This window comes from Cololabis saira, chromosome 18 (genome assembly GCF_033807715.1).
Source record: "Cololabis saira isolate AMF1-May2022 chromosome 18, fColSai1.1, whole genome shotgun sequence".
In the NCBI taxonomy this organism is placed as follows: domain Eukaryota; kingdom Metazoa; phylum Chordata; class Actinopteri; order Beloniformes; family Belonidae; genus Cololabis; species Cololabis saira.
The window spans coordinates 19,976,303-19,998,378 of record NC_084604.1 but is presented as its reverse complement, the minus strand read 5'-3'; the positions used below and the strand labels follow the sequence as shown (position 1 = coordinate 19,998,378).

The 22,076-nt window shown below is 43.7% G+C and overlaps 1 protein-coding gene across 7 annotated transcripts in view; it reads right to left on the bottom strand.

Annotated features, from left to right (window-relative positions):
* gphnb (gephyrin b) overlaps window positions 1–22,076 on the bottom strand; it is a 153,859-nt gene that overhangs the window by 9,450 nt on the left and 122,333 nt on the right. For 3 of the 7 annotated variants that reach the window (XM_061746632.1, XM_061746633.1, XM_061746634.1), the window contains 5 exons: window positions 19,080–19,154; window positions 15,223–15,279; window positions 12,328–12,370; window positions 10,862–10,999; window positions 2,916–3,008 (listed from right to left, as the gene is read on the bottom strand). In XM_061746632.1, the coding sequence (XP_061602616.1) occupies window positions 2,916–3,008; window positions 10,862–10,999; window positions 12,328–12,370; window positions 15,223–15,279; window positions 19,080–19,154 (406 nt within the window). The remainder of the gene's footprint in view (window positions 1–2,915; window positions 3,009–10,861; window positions 11,000–12,327; window positions 12,371–15,222; window positions 15,280–19,079; window positions 19,155–22,076) is intronic. The other 4 variants (XM_061746635.1, XM_061746636.1, XM_061746637.1 and 1 more) reach the window with 2 other exon arrangements.

Below are 22,076 nucleotides of genomic sequence, written 5' to 3'. Positions count from 1 at the left end.
GTATTCCCATCCATGCTTAAGCGTTAAATGAGCACACGTTGCTGATAAGAACAATCAAAGCCGAAACCATAGAAACATCTGTTTTCATACTTTTTAACCTTCAGTTTCAGCCTGGAAATTTGTGCAACTTTCGGCATTAAAACATTCCCACATATCTTGGAACTTGTGACCAATGTACCATTCAGGCGCACCAAGCAGACTTTCCTGACCCCATTTAACTTCTTAGCTGAGGCTTCTGGGAGTGTTTTGTGAGCTAACAGCAAATGACAGATGCTGCACTCTGGTAACAGCAAAAAATAGCAGCAACAAGCAAATGACTCTGGACAGAATTATAGGTGACTGGCACCATCCACACCCACAGAAGTTACACTAACATTTCTAAAAACTGCACATGTGTGCCGTAACAGGGACGAGGCCCTCAGGACAGATGCACAAAATGAAACCTGTGGCGTTCTCCTGGTCCTGCTCCACTACCAGGAGCCATCAGCAGATGTTATGTAGGAGTTGTTGAGCTGCCTCAAGCCAGCAAGCTGTCGCCTTGATCTCCAGGTTAACAGGACCCGTGGTGCCTTCCAAGACTCCCAGCCATACATTTGCTGACAGGAGAACTCAACCACCTTCCCCAGGATCTCACCTAAAAAAAGCCCTCCAGGGGCTTGTCGTAGTCATAAAAATGAAAATCTCCAAACAAAGCTAAACTCTTATGAGCGTGAGAACTACCTCTTCCCACACGTGTCCACCTTGCAGATGTGGATGACAGGTCCGATAAAGTCTAACAATGGGCAGCTTATATCTCCCAATAGTTCACTTTGGCAGGAGAAATACTTAGTACATTGTTCCCGAGGCAGCCCTTCATTACTCTTGTGTCCTGTTCTTCACTAACTGGGCCAGATGTCATTAAAAGAACAGCAACGACTCCATGGTAAGGTTCACGCTGGCGTCACATGTCCTGTACATCAGGAAAAGGGTAATGGGGCATTCTGAGTTGAGTTTTGATGACAAGTCCTGCAGTGCTTTTTGAACCATTAATAGTATTCTGTTTCTACATAAATCCTGCAAAAACATGCAGCAAGTCATGATATCACCACATTTACTAGATGGGACAAAGCTTTCCTGGTGGAATACAGTGCTTTTATTTAATCCACTGAATTGGTGTAGAAACCGACTTTGCACTGTAGGAAGAAGCTAGTGTGCCCACACAGAGCCTGCGGTGCAAACATGCAAACTCCACGGAGGAAAAATGCTGTAAGTGCTAAATGCCACACCCCCATGCTGCCACTGCTATGTTTTCCTAATCCTAAACATAATGTTTCTTATCTAAACCATTTATTCTTATTTTAGTCTTTTTATTGCATGATGGTTTTCCAACACTCTTTTCATTATCCTACCTTAAGATATGATGGAGCTTGGTCATTAAGAGCTTTGCAGCTGGTTGCATCAGCTTTTCATAAGTTCCAACTTGCTTGAACGTTCATATTGAGTGCCTTCAGAAGTAACTGGCTCGTGTTGATTAGCGGTTGCTCCCAAAAGGAAAGGAGTTAAGGCGAAAGTCAACAATGCTTTTGCTTGTCTTCAAGGACAAAGCCACTTCTCTCCTAAAGGTGCATTGTATCTGCTTCCACCACCACGTGGCGTGAAATCAGTAGCCAGACTCTTCTCCTCCATTGTTCCCCGATGGTGGAACGACCTACCAAACTCTGTCCAATCTGCAGGGTCTGTAACTACTTTTAAGAGCAAGCTAAAGACTCAGTACTACTTTCGCACTTCGGCATCTAGTAATATGCATGCATTTATGACAAGATGGTGTCTTCTTAGACGTAGCTTTCTTATTTAAAGAAAAAAAAAGAAAGAAAAGATATATATATATATATTTGTAGCACTGGCGTGACAGCACCTGTGTCCAAATGGACTCTCAGCAGTCTGACCAGCACTGATCCAGCTGGACCCTCCTATGTGATTTTGTGCTTGTGTTGTTCTCTCAGATGTAAGTTGCTTAAAAGTAAGTAAGTCGATAAAAGCGTCTGCTAAATGACAGTAGCAGTAGTAGTAGTAGTAATGACAGTGGAGTGCTTGTCTTCAAGGACAAAGCCACTTCTCTCCTAAAGGTGCATTGCATCAAGGAAGAGCACTTTGTTCTCAGACAGCAGGTTTACCTGTGGTTCCTAAAAGTTTCTAAAAATAGAAAGGGAGGTAGATCCTTGACTAATCAGGCCCATCTCTCCTGAAACCAGCTGGCAGTTTGTGTTCAGCAAGCAGACAACCTTCCTTTTTGAGAAAGCTTATAGTGAGGTATGGCTCAGGTGCCCTACCACATCCTTTAGCTATGCTGCTATAGGTCCAGACTGCTGGGGGACCTCTCGTCACTGTTCCCTTCTACTCCAACTCTATTACCCACATCATAATTGTTGATATTAACCTGTGTTCCTGCTTCCCAGCAGGGGGCCCTGATCTGTTGTTGCTGTTCTCTCCTCTTTCCTGTCCTCTCAACCCCCAAATGGTCGAGGCAGATGGCCACGCTTACTAAGTTTGGTTCTGCCAGAGGTTTCTTCCTGTTAAAGGGGAGTTTTTCCTTTCCACCGTCACCTGGTGCTTGCTCAGGACGGGAGGTGGTATCGAAGAAAGGTTTTGATGCATCTATTGGGTTTCGTATTGTTGTGTTTTGGCACTAACAAATGTATCATGTGCACATTAAAGGGCTACTTCTACAATGCAAATAATCCCCAGTTGAAAACTGGACCTTTCTGGATATTTTTAACCCAAATTGGCCTCTTGAGGTTCTCTCATCTTGAAAGTAATATTTTTTTAAATTAGATAAATACGATAGATACTTTATTGATTATTAAAATATCTTCTTGCCTTAAATATAAGATTGACATTTGAAACATCTTTAAATATGATGAACGTAGGAAACGTACCTCTCACAGCATATCCGTCCTTGACTGAAGCAGGGAAGGGGGGCAGGTTGTCTTTGGCATAAACGTCCTGAGCCAGGACTCGACCCATCCCATCTTTGGGAGAAGAGGAAGAACACAGGTGAGAGGAGATGTGTAGTGATGGAGGAAAAGAGCGGCAGATGCAGAGAGACGGTGCTTTTGATGCAGGGAGACGTGTGCGCCAGAGGTGTCTGTGTGTGTCTGTGTTTTAAAGAGTGACACCACACATCAAAGTCTCTCTCCTCACTTTCCCCTCATGAGCTGACCAGCACACATGGACACACACACACACTCATTTTCTACTGATCTTCATTCAGACTTATAAAGCTCTGTGGAGGAAGACCACAGACTTTTCAACAGACAATGGCAGAGAAGAGGTGAGGGAAAGAAAAAAAATACAGAAATACAGAAAAACTCAGAGTAAGTGTGGGTGGAAGAAAATAAAATCCCAGCACTAAAATACCTTAAGCTGCGGTGTGGCTAAATATAGCATTTCTCTAAGCTTTAATGCTGTGATAATGTGGGTGTTAATATGAAGATCCAAGCTTTGATATCGAGGGGGGAGGGAAATTTGCAATTACACGCACAGACACCCACACATGTGCAGATATTAGATGACATTCATATTGCTTTGGTATAGGGTCACTTTAAAGCAGAGAGAAACACTTTGTAATCATTTTGACAAAAACTATGACTTGAACACGCACGCACGCACGCACGCACGCACGCACGCACGCACGCACGCACGCACGCACGCACGCACGCACGCACGCACGCACGCACGCACGCACGCACGCACGCACGCACGCACGCACGCACGCACACACACAGAGCTGTAATTCCATCAGTGGAGATGCTACAGCTGTTGTCTGTCTGAATATTTAATTTCTCCAACACCTCTGATTTCCCTTTACCTTCCCGGACTGCCCTGCTCTCAGCTGCGCTCATGAAAATCCTACAACTCGGTGTCCTCCTCCAGAACATGAAACTTCACTTTACACCTGGATAAAGAAAAATGTTTGCTCTACCATCACCGATCGAGAAGTCACATTTGCTGGAGGCCATCACTCCCTACGGCACCTCCATGTTAAACTGCTTTTTAGGGATGCGTGTGTGTTTCATGCTCTGGGCCCAGTCTTGGTCATGTGTCATCTTGCTGGTTATACTGCAAAGATGACAAGACCCTCAGGTGCTACAGCTACTTCTCTGTTCATCTGTGCATCTGTCTGTGTATGTCGGTGTAGTCGGTCCGGCACACAAATCCAAATATATAACAATCAAAACATTCTGGAACAAACTTTTTAATAAAAAGAAATAACAAAATCAAACAGAAAACCAGAAATAAATCAGTCTCTATGCTCACATGACATTTGAGATGCTAATAATGAGTATGAAGGAGAAGCGTTTTGTATTTATTATCATTGCATGCAATGATCTTATCAGCCACTAGGGGACACTACATATAAAAAAGGCTGGTACTGTGATACTGCAGTACCCTGACCACTCAAAGTGAAAATTATGGCTGCCTTAAGAGAGCAGGGGTCCCGATGCTCTAAGTACATGGACCACATGCACTAATTTTAACCAGCGGGAGGCCCCGGTTGAGAACGGTGAGGAAACGTTACTTAACCTCTGAAGTGGCTGAAAATTTTATTCAGATTTTACAGAACACTCTTGCAGAGATTTTACCAGCACCCTGTGATTTTACAACATTTTACAATATTCTTAAAGCAACACTGGACTCAGTGGCTCCTCTTTTAACTAAAACAATTAGGATAAAACCTACACCCCCATAGATAACTGAGGAAATAAAGAAACTAAAAAGAAACTGCAGGAGTGCTGAAAGAAGATGGAGGAAATCAAAATTAACCGTCCATTATGAAATTTTATGCCAACACCTTAAAAACTACAATAACTCTATCAAAAAAGCAAGAACTTCCCATTTCAAAAACCTCATCTCAAATAACAAAAACAATCCCAAATTCCTATTCTCCACAAAAGATTTTTTAACAAATGGAAATCCCAACAGATCCCACAAGACAACAACAGACTTCAGAGGTAAAATTGATGATATTAGATCCAGTCTTTTATCTCAACAGATTTTAACTTTAAACACACCTGGATCATTGCTTTTATCTGAGGAAACGCTGGAGAGTTTTGCCTTGGTTGATGCGGGGACACTTGGTTGAGTTTTCTCCAAGGTAAAGCCCACAACCTGCCGTTTAGACCCCATTCCCACACAATTTTTTAAAACACTATGGATTCTTTGAGGAACAGCTGCTGTATTTGGTCAACTGTTCTCTTCAGACGGGTGTCTTCCCCGCCTCCTTTAAAACGGCGGTGGTGAAGCCCCTTCTGATTTGAGTGGCTTGGACCCTAATGTTTTAAATAACTACCGGCCCATATCCAACTTACCTTTTTTAAGTAAAATTTTAAAAAATTTTAAACTCAAAACACATTTTAGAGGCTCATCAGTCCGGTTTTAAGATGAACCACAGTACAGAGACAGCACTTTTAAAGATTTTAAATGACATCAGGTTTAATTTAGATAACCACAAACTCACAGTCTTGGTTCTACTGGATCTAACCGCCGCCTTCGATACAGTAGACCATCACATTTTATTAAATAGACTGAGGAACCTGGTCGGCCTTTCTGGTACTGCTCTTAACTGGTTCACATCCTACCTCACTGATCAAAGTTTCTTTGTAAATATGGATACATGTTCCTCAGGAACCTATAAGATAAAGTGTGAGGTTCCCCAAGGGTCAATTTTAGGTCCAACTCTTTTTAATCTGTACATGCTGCCCCTTGGGGACGTCATCAGGAGACACGGCATCAGCTTCCATAGTTACGCTGACGATACGCAACTGTACATCGCCGTGTCTCCTGATGACACTGGGCCACTTGGCTCCCCCTTCGCTTCAGGATCGATTTTAAGGTTCTTCTACTAGTTTTTAGGTGTTTTAATGGTCTTGGGCCTTCTTATTTGTCTGCACTACTTTTACCCTATCGACCCTGAGGTCGCGGCGACGCGCACCGTACGCTGAACCCTACGGCGTAGGCCCTGCGTCGATTTAACGCGGAACCATAAATCAGGCTTAACACGGAGCTGTTTAGAGCCTCTTTTGTTCTCATCACCGGAGGAAAACTGCTAAGAAGACCCGCGGCCACTGACTGGACTTGAGATAAGGGGACACTGCTGCTTGCATGCCTTTATTTTTATGATTGTTTGCTGTGGTTCGCCCTGCTGCTTTTCCGTGCATGCTTCGCCTGTCGCTCCCGGCTTAACTCTCCGACGCCGCTGTGAGCGTATGGTTGGGTTGGAGGAGGTTTGGAGGAGGAGCAGAGCAATGATTGACAGGAAAGGGGGAAAAGGAAGCGTTTTTCACGGCGCAAAAAAACACTGTCATAAAAAGCCAGGAATGGAGTACTAGAGTGAAGTTTTTCTTGTTACACTCTTTTAGACACATTTGAGGGATGTTGGCCAAGACTTTTAATAGTGTTAAAAGCATGTTAAAAATGATGTCACAATACCTTTAAAGGTGACCTATTATGAAAAACACGTTTTTTCTTGTTTTAACATATATAAAGTGGTCTCCCCTCACCCTGCCAGCACAGGGGAGACAAAATACCATGAATTTCTGCAAGCTCTCTGACCCCCGCCGGACTGAGTCCCCAGTGTCACGTGGCCTTTTTTTGAGCCATTCTGAATCTGCGCCTAGGGTGACGTCACCATAGGCGCTCATTTCCATAGGTTCAGCCTCCGCTGCTGAAACCACGCCCACAACCAGCTCTCTGGCTCTGGCTGGAGCGGTCCTTTCATTGAGCCAGTCGGACGCGACGCCGCAGCGCCGCGGATCCAGGGATGGCAGGTAAATCATGCAGGTTCCCGGGTGATTTGGGAGCTGGGTCCTCGGGGATCTGTCCCAGGCTGCACCAGCTTCACCCTTCGAGATTTTCAGGCAAATCTGTCGGTTTGATCCCCGGTAACGGGCGATGCGCCGCGGATGCGCCGCGGATGCGCTCCGGAGCGGATCTGTGCGCCCGCCGTGGAGTTGCGGCGCCCGTCGCGCAGCATCCGCCGGGCAGATCCGGCTGAAATTCCGCTGGTCGGTCCCCGGGAGTCCCTGCTACCAGTCCAGGCCGGTTCCTGCGGTCCCGGCCGGTGGGAACCGGTCATATTTCCCGGTTAAAGCCGCGGTGATGCGCGCTGATCCAGCAGCGCTGCTCCCGGGCGCCTGGCTCTGCTCCGCGGCCAGCGTTCAGACTCCGCCGGGCAGATCCGGCTTAAATAGTGCATAAATGTTATTTATATACAACTCATATTTTATTTTTTTAACAATAAAGTTTCCATTTGTGAAAATTCAGTGTTTGATAATTTACAGGCTCGGGCTGCTCTGGCGGAACGAGGGTTTATTCTCCTCCCCTGCTACACGTCATTCAGGGAGCCAATCAGCACTGAGCCTCATTATCATACCCCCCCCCTTCCCTAAAAATGAGGCGCAGAAAAAGAGGTTAGAAGCGGTAAAACTAGTGACAGGGCCCACAGGCTGGATTTATGATTTATGTAGAAAAAACAAGCTTTAGATTGTTTTTAAGACATTCAAGGCCTGTTTAAAATATACATTAAATGCCATAATAGGTCTCCTTTAATATGTGTACAGACAAGGTAAAAAAAAAAAAAATTAACCAGAACACACGGGGAGGCGGCATTCAGTTATTATGGTCCCCGATTGTGGAACAGCCTCCCGGAGAACCTCAGGGCTGCAGAGACTGTTGAAATTTTTAAAAAGAGGCTCAAGACCCATCTCTTTAATCAGGCTTTTAACTGACTCATTTAACTCTTTATAATTTTCTATGCTCACCCCTATTTTTATTGGATCTTACTACTCTTTTATATTAATCTTTAGTTTAGTTTATCCTGTTTTATTATCTCATTGTTTTATCTCAATGTTATATTTAAATGTTTTAGTCGTTATTTATGGTCTATTTTATACATTCTATTGTTTTATTCTCTTAGTTTCTAATTTCTTGCTTTCTAGACTTATTTTTAGGATTTTATGTTATACTTTTAAATTCTTTTAGCGTGTATTTTAACCTCATAGCCTATCTTATCCTGCTTTCTTTTAGCTATTAGCTCCAGTGTTTACTCCTGGGGAGCCCTCCATGCTGTCGTCCTGGGGGTCGTTCTGGCCTGGATGGTTGTGGAGCTCTGCACCAGGGCATTAATACATTTTATGTTTGTGTATTGTTTTTATGTAAAGCACTTTGTGCTGCATTCTATGCATGAAAGGTGCTCTATAAATAAAGTTTGATTTGATTTGATTTGATAATTGTGTTTGCTGGGGCACCGAAGCAACAGGAAATAAAAATGCATGCCCAGACAAGAGCTCGGGTCGCAGGAGGTTAATCCTACCTGTCATAGATTACTGACAAGGAATATGCATTGATGACTCAGACTTTGTACTTTTCATGCAGCGTGTTCTTGATGATGTTTGTTCATCTTTGTAGGCGCTCAGTTGTGGCCAGGACTGGAATGTGACAAAAAATATTGGCCATTCCAATACTGGCCGGGACTCGTCCCCTGTTAGTCATTGTTAAACATTACTCACCTCACTCCAAATGCAGCCACTTTAGAGGACTACAGGTGGAGTGTACATCCTAGCACGTTGGATCAGTGAGTTGATATTTCACTCAGTCTTTGCATACAACTTGATGTCAACACTGTATGGGGATTCAGACCCATATAGAGTAGCAGTGGGGATGGATATTTCCTTCATATGTACTACACTTGATGGTAACTTACTCTCTTAACTATAAAATTGGCCTCTGGAGGTTCTTCCATGGGAAGATGGATTATATTTAATCCCTATGTGAACTTCTTGAAATCCTTTTTGATGAAACACAAATCATTAAGTCATATTCACACCCGTTTAAATAAAGTACTAATTTTTCAGTACTTTTTGATAATAATACCCAATAAGGCACAGAGAAAAGTTGATCCCTGACAGATTTTTTTTTAAACGTTTCCAAACAACAAACAAACAAAAAAAAGCTGATATTTTTGCCTTATTAGCATGGTACTTATTAAATTCTGGTTCCAAAACCAGGATTTTATCAGTGCATATGGTTGTAAAAGGTCAAATTTGTTTAACTGAGACTCGTCAACCTGTTGTAAAGCAAAAACAGAAGACTAAGGGCCCGATTTACTAAGATCCTAAATAAAGAGTACTAAATTGCGTGTGCACTGAAAAAGTTTGCACGTGCTGTTGTTGTGTGTTTTGCGGGTGATCAACTAAGATTGCGTGCGCAATTGATAACAGGTGCAAACCGCAGTATTTAAATGAGGTGTTGCGTGTCTTACGGTTTGCAAGCGCAAAATGAAATTTGACGAGTTGGAGTTAGGGATATTAGTGGAAGAGGCAAATTGTTGTGCCGTATTCAGCACCCCTGCCGTGAAAAGCACCCCCTCGTATATTCAATGATAAGTAGACCAAGAAAAAAAACAACACACTGACACTTCAATATATTTATATATACACACTCACACAAACACATACTTAGGAGTTTATATTATATATATTTACAAATATTATGGAAGACAACACAGTAAGCAGGCTATTAATTAATGACATCAATAACCATTTACCCGATTTTTGTTATCTGTGACTGTGATTGTGGGAAAGTATGACTATTGTGGAATCCATGAGCGCATTTAAACATGAATCATTAACACAAAACTGGACGCTAAACAGAACGTGACACGGAATGAGAATATCATTTTTGTCAGACGAGGGGGTGCTTTTCACGGCAGGGGTGCTGAATACGGCACAACACCGGGATATGACAACTGCAGAACAAGTATAGGCGCACAATAAGAAACACTTTTTTCTCCATGAAAACACGTGATTTATTTATTATCACAAATAAAAAAATGAATGTGCCTCCTGTGGCAACATTTTGCTGAATAATACTCGATTTAACATTCAAATAAAATATTTCTCCTTTTGCATGTGGAGAATCCTCACCACAAGTTGAGCCATCCCCACCCCAGTCCTCAAATCAGGCACCAACAAGCATCCCTGCGTAATGCTGGGCAGATTAGCACCTTCCTTTCGAACGTATTAAATACAGACGCAATCACAATCCCCGCAAAAACTTTCAGGCTTGGTAAATCTCATTGCGTGTGGTAAATGGAGATATTTGCATTTTCCCCTCCCAGTATTTAGCGATTTCTGGCGGGTACGCCCCATATTGATTATTCATCAGCTTGCACATTGGTTTGCGGGTGATGTCAAGTTTGCACACGTTTTTTACGCACGCAAACCTTTAGTAAATCAGGCCCTAAGTCAATTATCAGCATTTGGTAATTTTGGTATTTTGGTGATTTTGGTAATTTTTTGGTAATTCTGCTGTTAAAATAAGATTAAACAATAGATATTTGGGTGTTACAGGAAAAAAAGAAACAAGCAATAATTCATAATTTGTGGATTAGAGGCATTAGGAACCCCTCCCGCCCCCCTTAAAAAAACTGATATTTGACCACAGAAGGTAAATTCATTATGCCAAGATGTGTTCTTCCTACAACAGTTTAAAGCCACGTCTTTTAAAACGAACAAATCAAGTTGCCATGGCGACTGTGTCCTGCTGAACTGCTCGGCTCCCCTTTTTGCTGCTTGCTGCTATATTTAGGGAAGGTTTGTTTGTTATGTTTGTGCCCTTGCAGCCAAGGATTTGTGTCTGCGTGATTGACTTCCGCCCAGAGACTGCTGATTCAGTCAGGTGTCCAGTTGTGGACGACGCACGTAGCCACACCCATGTCAGCAGACGCAACTGGCAGGCAAGCTGGGCACGTGGAGAAACCGGGGTGGGAGCGAGGGAGGTTGGTGTGATCTTTTTAAAAATCTTTTAAAGCGATCATGCTCACCTCTGTAGTTAATGATCTCAGTGCCCAGGACGGCGGTCATCTCCAGCACAGTGATGAAGGCCTTGTCCATAGAGGTGAGAGGGAAAGGAGACATGCGGTGCCTCCGGGCCACCTTGGTGATGTCCACTGCACTGTGACCTATGAAAATGAGTGCCACCACAAACACTGGCATTAACTGGCTGCCACAAACCCAAACTATCTTCCAAGGATAAACAAAATGTATACAATATTAACCTTTTTCCACATTTTTATCAAGTTTACATCCGTTCAGTAGAAACTGAGTATGCTTTCCCATTCCAGTGGATCCGCTACTATTTCTTACGAAGCATTTCGCTGTTGTTTTTCAAAATGTTTTCAAAGAAATGTGTTTTTGTTTGTGAGCGAGAGTTGGCCGACCATAACTCAGTACAGTTATGTTTTTCCAGACCAGCAGCGGACTGAACATATTTGTTTTTTGTGACATTTCACAGAGGTCTTTTTTATATGAAAGGCCCTCTATGCTACTAGATTTGTAGACAGAGTAAATGTTGGTGTTATGTTGGTGTCTCTCACCTAAAATTGAGGCAAATGGATGCATATGTAAAAGAAGGTGATATTAAACACCGGTCCAAACTGGGCTTCGAAATGTGAGTCTGATTGTACCTGAACACGTGGATCAGAGGGGGTGCAGCAATAAAGTATCTAATTCCCAATATAAAAAAAAACAGTGCTTTTCTTCTTAGACATCCCACTCACTCCTTTTAAGTATTGAATTCTCTATTTAAACACATTGAAGGCTGAGAGAGGGACTAAAAGAGGAATAGGGAGTGGAGACAGAGCTCTGTTGGGATTCAGTCCCATGACAGGAGAAATCAATGTGGCTCTAAATGCAGAAATGTGGAAATCTGCAGAGAAGCTCACACTGATCAGCATATACTGGTGCAACTCCATGCAGGTGTATATATATATATATATATATATTTCTTTTTAGAAGGTGTTTTAGAAGCTGTGAAGCACAGCTGGATGATGAGGTGTGCGAGAGCAGCCATGTGGGTCTAATAATACTCCTCTAATAATTCCAAAGGTAAAAAGGAACAAAGGAAGGTGTAACTAATGTGTAATCTGTTTTCTTTCCCTGTGTCTTTATCTCTTTCTACCTCCTTCTCCTTCTGCCTCCCTGCCTCACAGCAAAGAATAGACGGCATGCTTTGATTTCCCTCGACCCAAATTTCCTTCTTTAAACATACACGTACGCTTCCACAGCATTTTCTGATGCTCAACACGAGGCTTAACAACCTCTGGCAAAACATCACATACACACATGGGCATGCAAACATGACACAGGAGCCACACACATGGGCAAAGCACATACATCAGGCTCGCATTGTTACATCATACACACATTTTAAATCTATTTACGTGGCTGGGAGCGCGCTTGGCGACGTGCAGACATGGCACACGGAGAAAAGGAGGAAGTTAATACTTACTTGATCTTAGGATATTTTCTTTGCTGCTGCATCGTGACTGCACCTTGAGATTGAGAGAGTGATTGGGAGAGACAGACAAAGGGCAAAAGGAGAGAAAGAGAGCAGAGGCAGTGGTAATTTGAGATAAGCCAAGCTGCTCTTTTGACATGGCTTAGATGAGAAACTGTTCATACAACAGTCAAAAGTAATGACAAGATCAGTGTCACACTACACTGTGCACTTTGTCCCGCTGCTGGGAGATGGTTACATCTCCCGCTTCACATTATGGTCACTAACTCTGGTACATCACTACATCACAGGTGATGAATGTGCTGACATCTGACACTATTGTCAAAATAAAGTGCTTCAAAGACTACACGGACAAAGGCAACGGCATACAGAGTGACAATATTATCATCACAAGATCAAAACAGATGTATCAACTGTGCTGCGGTGTAACATCAAATGCAGTGGAAAGTAGTGTCGAGTAAAGATAGCGGCTGTTCAGATGTGGCGCAGGATGGCGAGATTTCTCTGGAAATTGCTGATGCTGTGCGGTAGCTTCTCGTAAACTACAACAAGGTGGGGAGGAGAGCAGAGTGGGTTAAAAGTGGGCTGAGTTTCCCAAAAAACAACTTGAGACAGGAACAGGTTGTAGATTTAATGAAAACACAGCTAAATAAATATGACCACATTTCTAATGACTGTAGTTCCCGGTGGGAATCCCTGGATATTGCTACTCGCCATAAGGACTTCTGCCATAAATGCTGTCTTCCAGTTCCACACGACAACATACAATGTGGATCACAAAGTTTGATGTTACGACTATTACATAAAAGGGCACATTTGTCGCCAAAAGAGGCTTGTGGATGCTGCCCAACCCTGTGACTACTTCTGCTGAGTTTCTTGCTGTTTAAGTGGCAGCGTGTAAGATTTAGTGACACCTAAAGGCAAAGTTGCAGATTGTAACCAATCGAACGCCTCGGCCTCGCCCTCCCAAGGGATGGCAGTTTTAAAACACAAAATGTTCAACCAAAAGCCAGTACTCTGAGAAGATGGCACAGCTCCCATGCTTTAGTTATACAAGGCAAATTCTAAAAAGCAACCTGTGTTTTGATTATTTCTGATTGATACAATATGTATAAATACTAGATTGCCTCTCTGCTGCTGGTTTGCCTGAAAAAGGTCACATTATGTATTTTATGCGTTTTCGCTCTTTTCTTCTGTGAGTTATATAAACTAGTCTTCAATACATATAAAAGTCTGCAAAGGCCAAAGCTCACACCACAGGGACGGCGTTAACAACGGCAGGAACAGAAATAAAGCATTTCAGACAGAAGTTAATAGAAGTTACAGCAGCAATGAACCTTATAAATAGGAGATAGATCTGGGATTGTATTGGAGGAAGAGCACATGCATTCTTCATCAAATTTGGTTTTACAGCGGCAGCTTTCCAATGAAATCAAACTATGCCCACATCCAACCTATTTCAACATTTCATGTAATTTTTAGTGCAATGTAAAAAGATTAACAACAAAATGAAAGCAAGTACAAAAAGGGCTTCACGGCAAGACAGTCCACCCATTCATGGATGCATCAGCGCTCCGTCATCCTGCAGCATCATATTTACATTAAACAAATAACACATTACTTGTTTAATGCAAATGTAAGTAACAAAGAGGTTTTGTCGTGCTTTTGGGAAGCTCAGCCTCTGAGAATATTTAATAGGGAAAGGACAATCACAGGATACAGTTCATTAAGCTGCAAGTTTGGCACAGAATATTTTACATCCTTTAACAAATACAGGCCTGTTTTACGAAAAAAACGTAGTTTTTGACAAAAACAGGCCTTCGGGTTTGATATGTACTGTCATATCCAGATGTTTCAATTGAAATACGTGATTGCTCGTCTGCTCTGGCATGTCCTTCACTCCCTGTGGGCTCTGAAAATCCTTCCTTCTGTCTCAGTAGCCTCTACGACCTGTAGTTACGGTATTACAAACGTTGGGTGTGGGTGGTGTGTGGCGTATGGAGAACCAAAACACCCGTGGTGAAGGTGAAGGTCTCTCAACCCACCCACCCCTTTCTCTCTCCTCCCCTCCCTCATGGCCGAGCTAACACTGCGACACCACTGGGCACCAAACAGCCAAGGTGAGCGGGTGGATGATGGGGTGGTGGGGTTGGCTGGATGGGATGGTGGAGGAGGAGGGATGGAGAAAAAGAAAGGGGAAGGGGAGGGTGGGGGTAGTGGAGAGGATGAGGATCAGCATGGTCCCACAGCCCATCGAGAAAAAAAACAAACAAAACAAACAACAAAAAAAAAAACAAAACAGGAAGCACGAACTAGACAGACTTCACTAAACTAAGGAGCTTAGACATAGCAGAAAGGAGGGAAAACAGGAGGAAAAGACGAAAAAACAAGAAAGACCATCAGAGCGGCCTGAATGCCATCTACTTAACAGACATCCAACACACCAGACAGAGCTACTGAAAGCAGCGCATGTTAACCGGAGAGACAGACAGGCCGGTGGATGAAAAGAAAGAGATGGAGAGAGCACGTGAACAACAGGAGACAGAGAAAAAGGGAGGAGGAAGGCGTGGGAGATGGCGAGAGTAAGAACCCTGGCGGTCCACATGGAGAAAACAGTGAGACACAGGGTGACGAGGGGTGGCGCGGGTGACCGAGAGGCAAGACTGAGAGCAGGAGACAAACGACAGAGAGACAGAGAAAGACAGAGAAAGAGAGCGAGACAGGTGAGCGAGAGCCAGAGAGATACAGCGAGGCAGGCGAGGAGGAGGGAAGGGGGGCAGGGGGGGGTAGGGGACAGAGCGGGGCTTTTGCTTCGCTCGCTCCTCAGAGGAGGGTGAAGGGGAGGGAGAGGGAGAGGGAGGGGAAGGAGGGGGGCGGGATAGTTACTCGAGAGCTGAAGGTCCTCCTGCGATCATCTTTAAGCCCCTCCAACCTACACTGGAGCTAGTGGAGATAAAGCATCGAATCACAGGCATCAGTGCATCTGTCCCAGCAACCACAACACCACAGACAGACATGACAGAACTGACGGACGGAGGAACAGACAGACACACAGGCATCCACTACGACGAGCAAACCTAACGGGACTAGCAGTGAGAGCTTTCAGACAAATACAGAGAGAGAAGAATAGAGCTAAAAAGAAAAAAAGCGGAGCTTCCAGGTGGCAGATTGCAGGGCCTTTACAGAAACTCATGTTATCATTTCTATAGCTTCCTTAAAACGCACTGGTTAACTTTGCACTAGTTTGTATATCCCCTTGTGTCTTACGCACATTTACAAAGTGGTTCAATCTAAATCTGTCACTCGTCAGACATTATTGCGTTAACTTTTGACTTTATATCGTAACTTTATAAACGTATAGTGAGTAAAAAAAACACAAATTTCTGACACAAATATTGTGATGTCTTGCTGTTGTATTATTCAAAACTATTGTCTACAGGGAACGGTTGGAGGGGACTTGGCCATCCTAGTTTATAATCATCAGCATGACTTTGTATTCCTCAACTAATATGTTACTTTTTAAACGATGACACAATGTTTTAGGCCTTTGTCGGCCGTAGGAGTACCACCCAAGTATATTTGTTGCCAAAGATCAAACTTGTACATACTGAAAAGCAATGAAAACTGACAATTGACAGCTGGGACATTTTGTACAAGACGTGCCATGCTTGAAAACAGTGGACATCTAAAATTCAAAGAAATGACATGAACATGGACAGTCTAGCTCTTTGGTTTCTGTAAACACACACACACACCACGATAATCAGACGTTTTCTACTTCCTTATCAAGTTTCCCATACACCTTGTGGTTATCATGGATCTTCCTCTTTTTCTGCAGCTAGACTTAAAGCAAATGTACAGCCACCATCACGACCGAAAACCTTTTATGCAACTGAGGCATGGGGAAAGACAGTTTTCATATGGGGATGAAAACAGTGAAGGAGCTAGAGAGGGATGTGTTTGGAAGTGAGGAGAGCATGTGGAGAAAGAGTGCAGAAGCAGATGGGGTTGTTTTAGACATTAAGTGAGGGAAAACCAAAAAAAGCAGGCTGTTAAACATTTTCATGATCATTTCTAGTCTATCCTTAGCTGCAATCCCCCCTTACCAGTGAGAGGCTGACAAATGAAAAAGGGCTCGTATGAGGGATGTAAAACAGGCACTTAGTTTTGACACAAGCACATTGAGAAAGCTCGGAAGCTTCCTTAGAAAGCAATATAAATGAATTAAAATAAGAAAGTGTCATGATCATGGATGTGTGTATGGAAGGATTTGAGTCTGACAAAGTTCAAGCCCCTTGAATAACAGCAGTAAGCTGAGAGTGCAGTGCAGTCTCACACACATGCACTCAGAAAAACAAGGAACAAAACACCAGCTTTTGTGCCAGAAACTCTAATCACTCTAAATGGCAAGCCTGCTGTCACCGCGGAAACAGTCTGACGACGGGTTGTCATGGAGATCTGCCAGGAAGATCAGTGCGCTGGGGAGCTGGTGGCAGCGGTGAATAAAGATACAGAAGAGCGAGTGTGGCAGGGGCCAGGAAGACACGTGGCCGAGAAACTGGGGGTGGGGAGGGGGGCAAAATCAATGGGGCTAATAAGCGGCTGGCTGAAGAAATGCTCCAGAAAATGAAGGGATGCAACTGCTACAGTGCTGAGCTCAGCACAAAACAAAGAAGCTGTCAGACAAATTATGCGAAAAGACGAGGATATATACATGCTCTGTAATGAAGAGAAGGCTGTGACAGAGCGGGGAGGCTCTTGATTCAGCCGGCTTCAACCACCTCTACCCACACAGGACAAAATGCTGCTGTGGCAAATCCAGGGCCGAGGTTCCACCCCAGAGAGCCGAGGTGGATGCTGACTGTAGCTTCCTCATAACTACCACATGAGGTGTCACTGTTTTCCTGCTAATTCCTCTCCGGTATTTCTACATCTTATATCACACACATAAACACAAATAAGCGAAATATTAGTGCAGAAACAAAACACGTACCAAGCAGAAATCACACCCGACAAATGAGCAGATTGGTGATGAATGAGAGAGAATGAGCGCTGGTGCAGAGATAGAGGCAATGAAGAGGAGCGATGGTGCTAATAACTAAAACTGGTGACACACAGGTCGACTCCTGCACCAACTTTGGTGGTAAAAAAATGTCCTTTTGACCTTTGACTGCCTTGTCCCTTATGGAAAGATAGGAGTGCCAGAAAAAGGAACTAATGTATTAAAGAATATGAAAGTAAATGTGGAAATACACACATACTGTATATATCTTAAAACATGTGAAAACATAAAAACAAATAAAGAATAAAAACTACCGGTAATTATAAAACATAGTATCTTTGCTTCTTTTCATGTTTATTCATTAATTTTTTTGATGTATACGTTGATGCATATATCATCTTCTCGCTGCCTTTTCCTTTCGTAGAAGTAGAAGTAGAGTTCTGGATGTTGATTTGAAACAGGTTTTTAAGTTGGATGCTTGTGGCTGGGGCAATGTGGGCAAGCTGGGCTTTTTTCCCTCTTGTTAATTCCAATTTAGAAACCACTTTTCCCTCATACCTTTAACTGGAGGCAGTCAATCTCGCTGATCGCTTCCCTTTTATGAAACTGATCACTTCTGCCTTAACTTTTCAGGATTTGTCCCATGAAGACAGAGAAATCTAATCTAAGAATCCAACATGGTTTCTACTCCCATCAACAAAATAATGTCTTATTTGTTTTATTTTGATTCCTTTTATATTTAATTTATTCACATTAAGTCAGATATACACATAGTACTGTTGGATTTTTATCAGTGAAATTGCTGCTGTGGTTTTTATATGTGCTAAATGCCATGTGTTTTTTAATAAATTAGCATTTCTAACAGCAGCAACGCATTTTCCAGAGATTGGAAAGGGTTATTTTTCAACTTTGCAGCTAGAATGCAGGCACTTCCGACTTAAATGGAATCAAGCATTACTACATTTACAAGACCTAAATGAAAGTTTGTTCTTGCACAGGAAATACATGCTAAACTACACTTCCATGAAGACCCAAATTCTTTGACCCGGACAGATATTTATTTTTATCTTACACAAGTCTGAACGTTTAATTTAAGCCTTGAGTCCCAAAGATGTCAAAAAACAAAACAATAAAACTAAAGGAATAAAATAAAATTGAAGGCACTCCTATGATTCCACAGTGGCCATGTGCATCACCACAGCACCTCTGAGCCTTACTGTATCAGACACCTCCTCTGCTGAAATCAGACATGCGGGGAAGTGACTAATGTGTGTTTGTCCTCATAAAACAAGAACCCTTTCACATCTGCTATCAACTTCTGATCCGTGTCTACAAAATGTATGCATTTATAAAATCAAATGATTGGGTTTTGCATTTGGGGCTGATATCAAGAAGCATTCTAGTTGTCTTAATTTGATAAAATTTTAATATGCACAGTTAGTTAAGAGGAGTCAGACGAATCAAGGAGAGGGATTTTCTTAGTTTTCCATTATCTCCAGCTTTAAAAAAAAGCTTCAGTCGTCTGTTCACACGGTGATCATTGGTCGTGGGGTATCAGCACAGAAAACATTTGCTAAAATGCTCCGGTGCAGCACGATCTAAAATGTTCAGCCGTTCCGTCTTGCTGCCTCTCTGCCTGTGTGCATGAGTGCTGATGCATGTCTCTAGTGTGGCTCAGTGCTCTGTGGGAACTACCTGCATGCCGGTAGATAAGAAGTGGCGAGAAGGATAGCGGATTTACCTGGTCCAAGGTAGAGTACCTTGACTTGAGCGTGATGACCTCATCCAGGTGAGCCCTGAATTCTCTCCGTGAGGCCTGGGGGAAGCCACAGGATAGTCACTCACCTTAATACCACACACACACACACGCACGTTCACACATACCGGCAAAGGACATACACACCAACTCGGGAAAATATCAGTTAGTTGAGCTTTAAAAGAAACAAATGCTCTCACACTTTGCATACACTCAAACACACAAGAACCAAGCCATTTCTCGACTGACACGCATTCTGCAACAGGATTTAAGGAAATTTCAGAGTAAAAGATTGTGGCAGACATGTCACTGGAAAATACTACCAACCACCAGCACAACGTAACTGAAAATGGATGAAGAACTGAAGCAGTTTGGTGGATTTGACAACAGTTCCATTAGAGGTCTGCCGGTGTAGTCACATCTGAATCAGTGTGTTTGTGTTGGTGTGTCTGAGTTAAAGAGATATATACTGTACATAGCAACTCAGGACAGGGACTTCAAAAAAGCAAATTCTTATCATCTAAACAGCTCAAACTTAAAACATTTAATATAGATATTTCTATAATATTGTTTTTGTTGTAATGCATCACCAGATAAGACAGTTATTTGACACAATATTTTTATCAGCTTCAGAAAATCCACGTTTTAAGTGTACTTTGGTCTAAATTTTGCTTTTTCTCTTGCCCTTGTTGTGAGTAGATGTTAGTCTAGCTCTCCATCAGAAATCCTCCCTGATTTTCCAAACTGAGATCGCTGTGATTGCTCTCTTCTGCAGGTAAGGCATTCATTTCTCATAAATGCTACAACCCTCCACAAAGGAATTAAAAAGAAGAAATATCTGTTTAAGATAATGACATGAAGATAATGAAGATAATGAAATAGTGTTACATAATATAAATAAAAATACATGCTTTACATTTAAAGTGAAGTAGTCTTCTAACATTTCCTGCTGAATATGTACATTTGGATAGCAGCCTGTTTTATTTCTTCTGTCAGTTTCTGTAATGATACTCTTAGTTTAGGTCAAATATCTGCAGACGCCCAATATCATAACTACCCATATTAAAAGTAGCTCACACTGCTGGAAATGCAAATAATAGATAAAAGTTCAGTTTATTGACATTTAGTGGTAAAACTGAACATTGCAACCAACTGAACACCCCTCCCCCATTTTATAAATCTTTATTTGAAGTTGATAAAAACTTTGCATAATTCCCCTAAGTATCAGCCCCCCCCCCGATATTTAAAAGATATGTCATATTTTTTAGGACTTGCTCTGTAAATTGAATTAGTTATTGTTTTTGTAAAAAGTTGTTGGGGGACAAATAATACATTTTATTCTTTAAGTTTCATTTTTAAACAGAAGATCATATTAGAATAATGACAGAGATATGAAGAGGAATAAATCGAGGACCGCCACGTCGTCCGGATCGGCGTCACCGGGGCCCCTCCCTGGAGCCAGGCCTGGGGTTGGGGCTCGAAGGCGAGCGCCTGGTGGCCGGATCTTTGCCCGTGGGACCTGGCCGGGCTCAGCCCGAAACGGCGACGTAGGCCCGCCTTCCCGTAGGCCCACCACCCGCAGGAAGGTCCATGATATGCTGGTGCAATGTGGACTGGGTAGCAGTCGTGGCGGGGTGCCTCGACGACCCAATCCCTGGACCAAAACCCTCGCATTAGGGACATGGAATGTCACCTTGCTGGGGGGGAAGGAGCCGGAGCTTGTGCGGGAGGTTGAGAGGTACCGGCCAGAGATAGTTGGGCTCACCTCCACACATTGCTTGGGCTCTGGAACCCAGCTCCTTGAAGGGGGCTGGACCCTCCACTACTCTGGAGTTGCCCAGGGTGAGAGGCGGCGGGCTGGTGTGGGCTTGTTTATAGCCCCCTAGCTCAGTCGCAATGTGTTGGAGTTTACCCCGGTGAACGAGAGGGTCGCTTCCCTGCGCCTTCGGGTCGGGAAAAGGTCTCTCACTGTTGTTTGTGCCTACAGGCCGAACAGCAGTGCAGAGTACCCGGCCTTCTTGGAGTCCCTGGGAGGGGTACTGGATAGTGCTCCAACAGGGGACTCCATTGTTCTACTGGGGGACTTCAATGCTCAAGTGGGCAATGACAGTGATACCTGGAGAGGCGTGATTGGGAGGAACGGCCTCCCCGATCTGAACCCGTGCGGTGCTTTGTTGTTGGACTTGTGTGCTAGTCATGGTTTGTCCATAACGAACACCATGTTCAAGCATAAGAGTGTCCATCAGTACACGTGGCACCAGGACACCCTAGGCCGGAAGTCAATGATCGACTTTGTTGTCGTTTCATCTGACCTTCGGCCGCATGTCTTGGACACTCGGGTGAAGAGAGGGGCTGAGCTGTCAACTGATCACCACCTGGTGGTGAGTTGGGTGCGCTGGCGGAGGAAGAGGTTGGACAGACCCAAACGGATTGTGAGGGTCTGTTGGGAACGTCTGGCTGAGCCCTCTGTCAGGGACATCTTCAACTCTCACCTCCGAGAGAGCTTCGCTCAGATCCCGGGGGAGGCGGCGGACATTGAGTCCGAGTGGACCATGTTCTCTGCCTCCATTGTCGACGCCGCGGCTCGAAGTTGTGGACGCAAGGTCTCCGGTGCCTGTCGTGGCGGCAATCCTAGAACCCGGTGGTGGACACCGGAAGTAAAGGATGCCGTCAGGCTTAAGAAGGATTCCTACAGGGCTATGTTGGCCTGTGGGACTCCTGACGCAGTAGATAGGTACCGGCAGGCCAAGCGAGCCGTGGCTCGGGCGGTCCTGGAGGCAAAAACTCGGGTCTGGGAGGAGTTCGGTGAGGCCATGGTAGAAGACTTTCGGTTGGCCTCAAGGAAATTCTGGCGGACCGTTTGGCGCCTCAGAAGGGGGAAGCAGTACTCGTCGGATGGTGGAAGGAATACTTCGAGGATCTCTTCAATCCGACTGACATGCCTTCCATTGAGGAAGCAGAGAGTGTGGACTCGGGGATGTA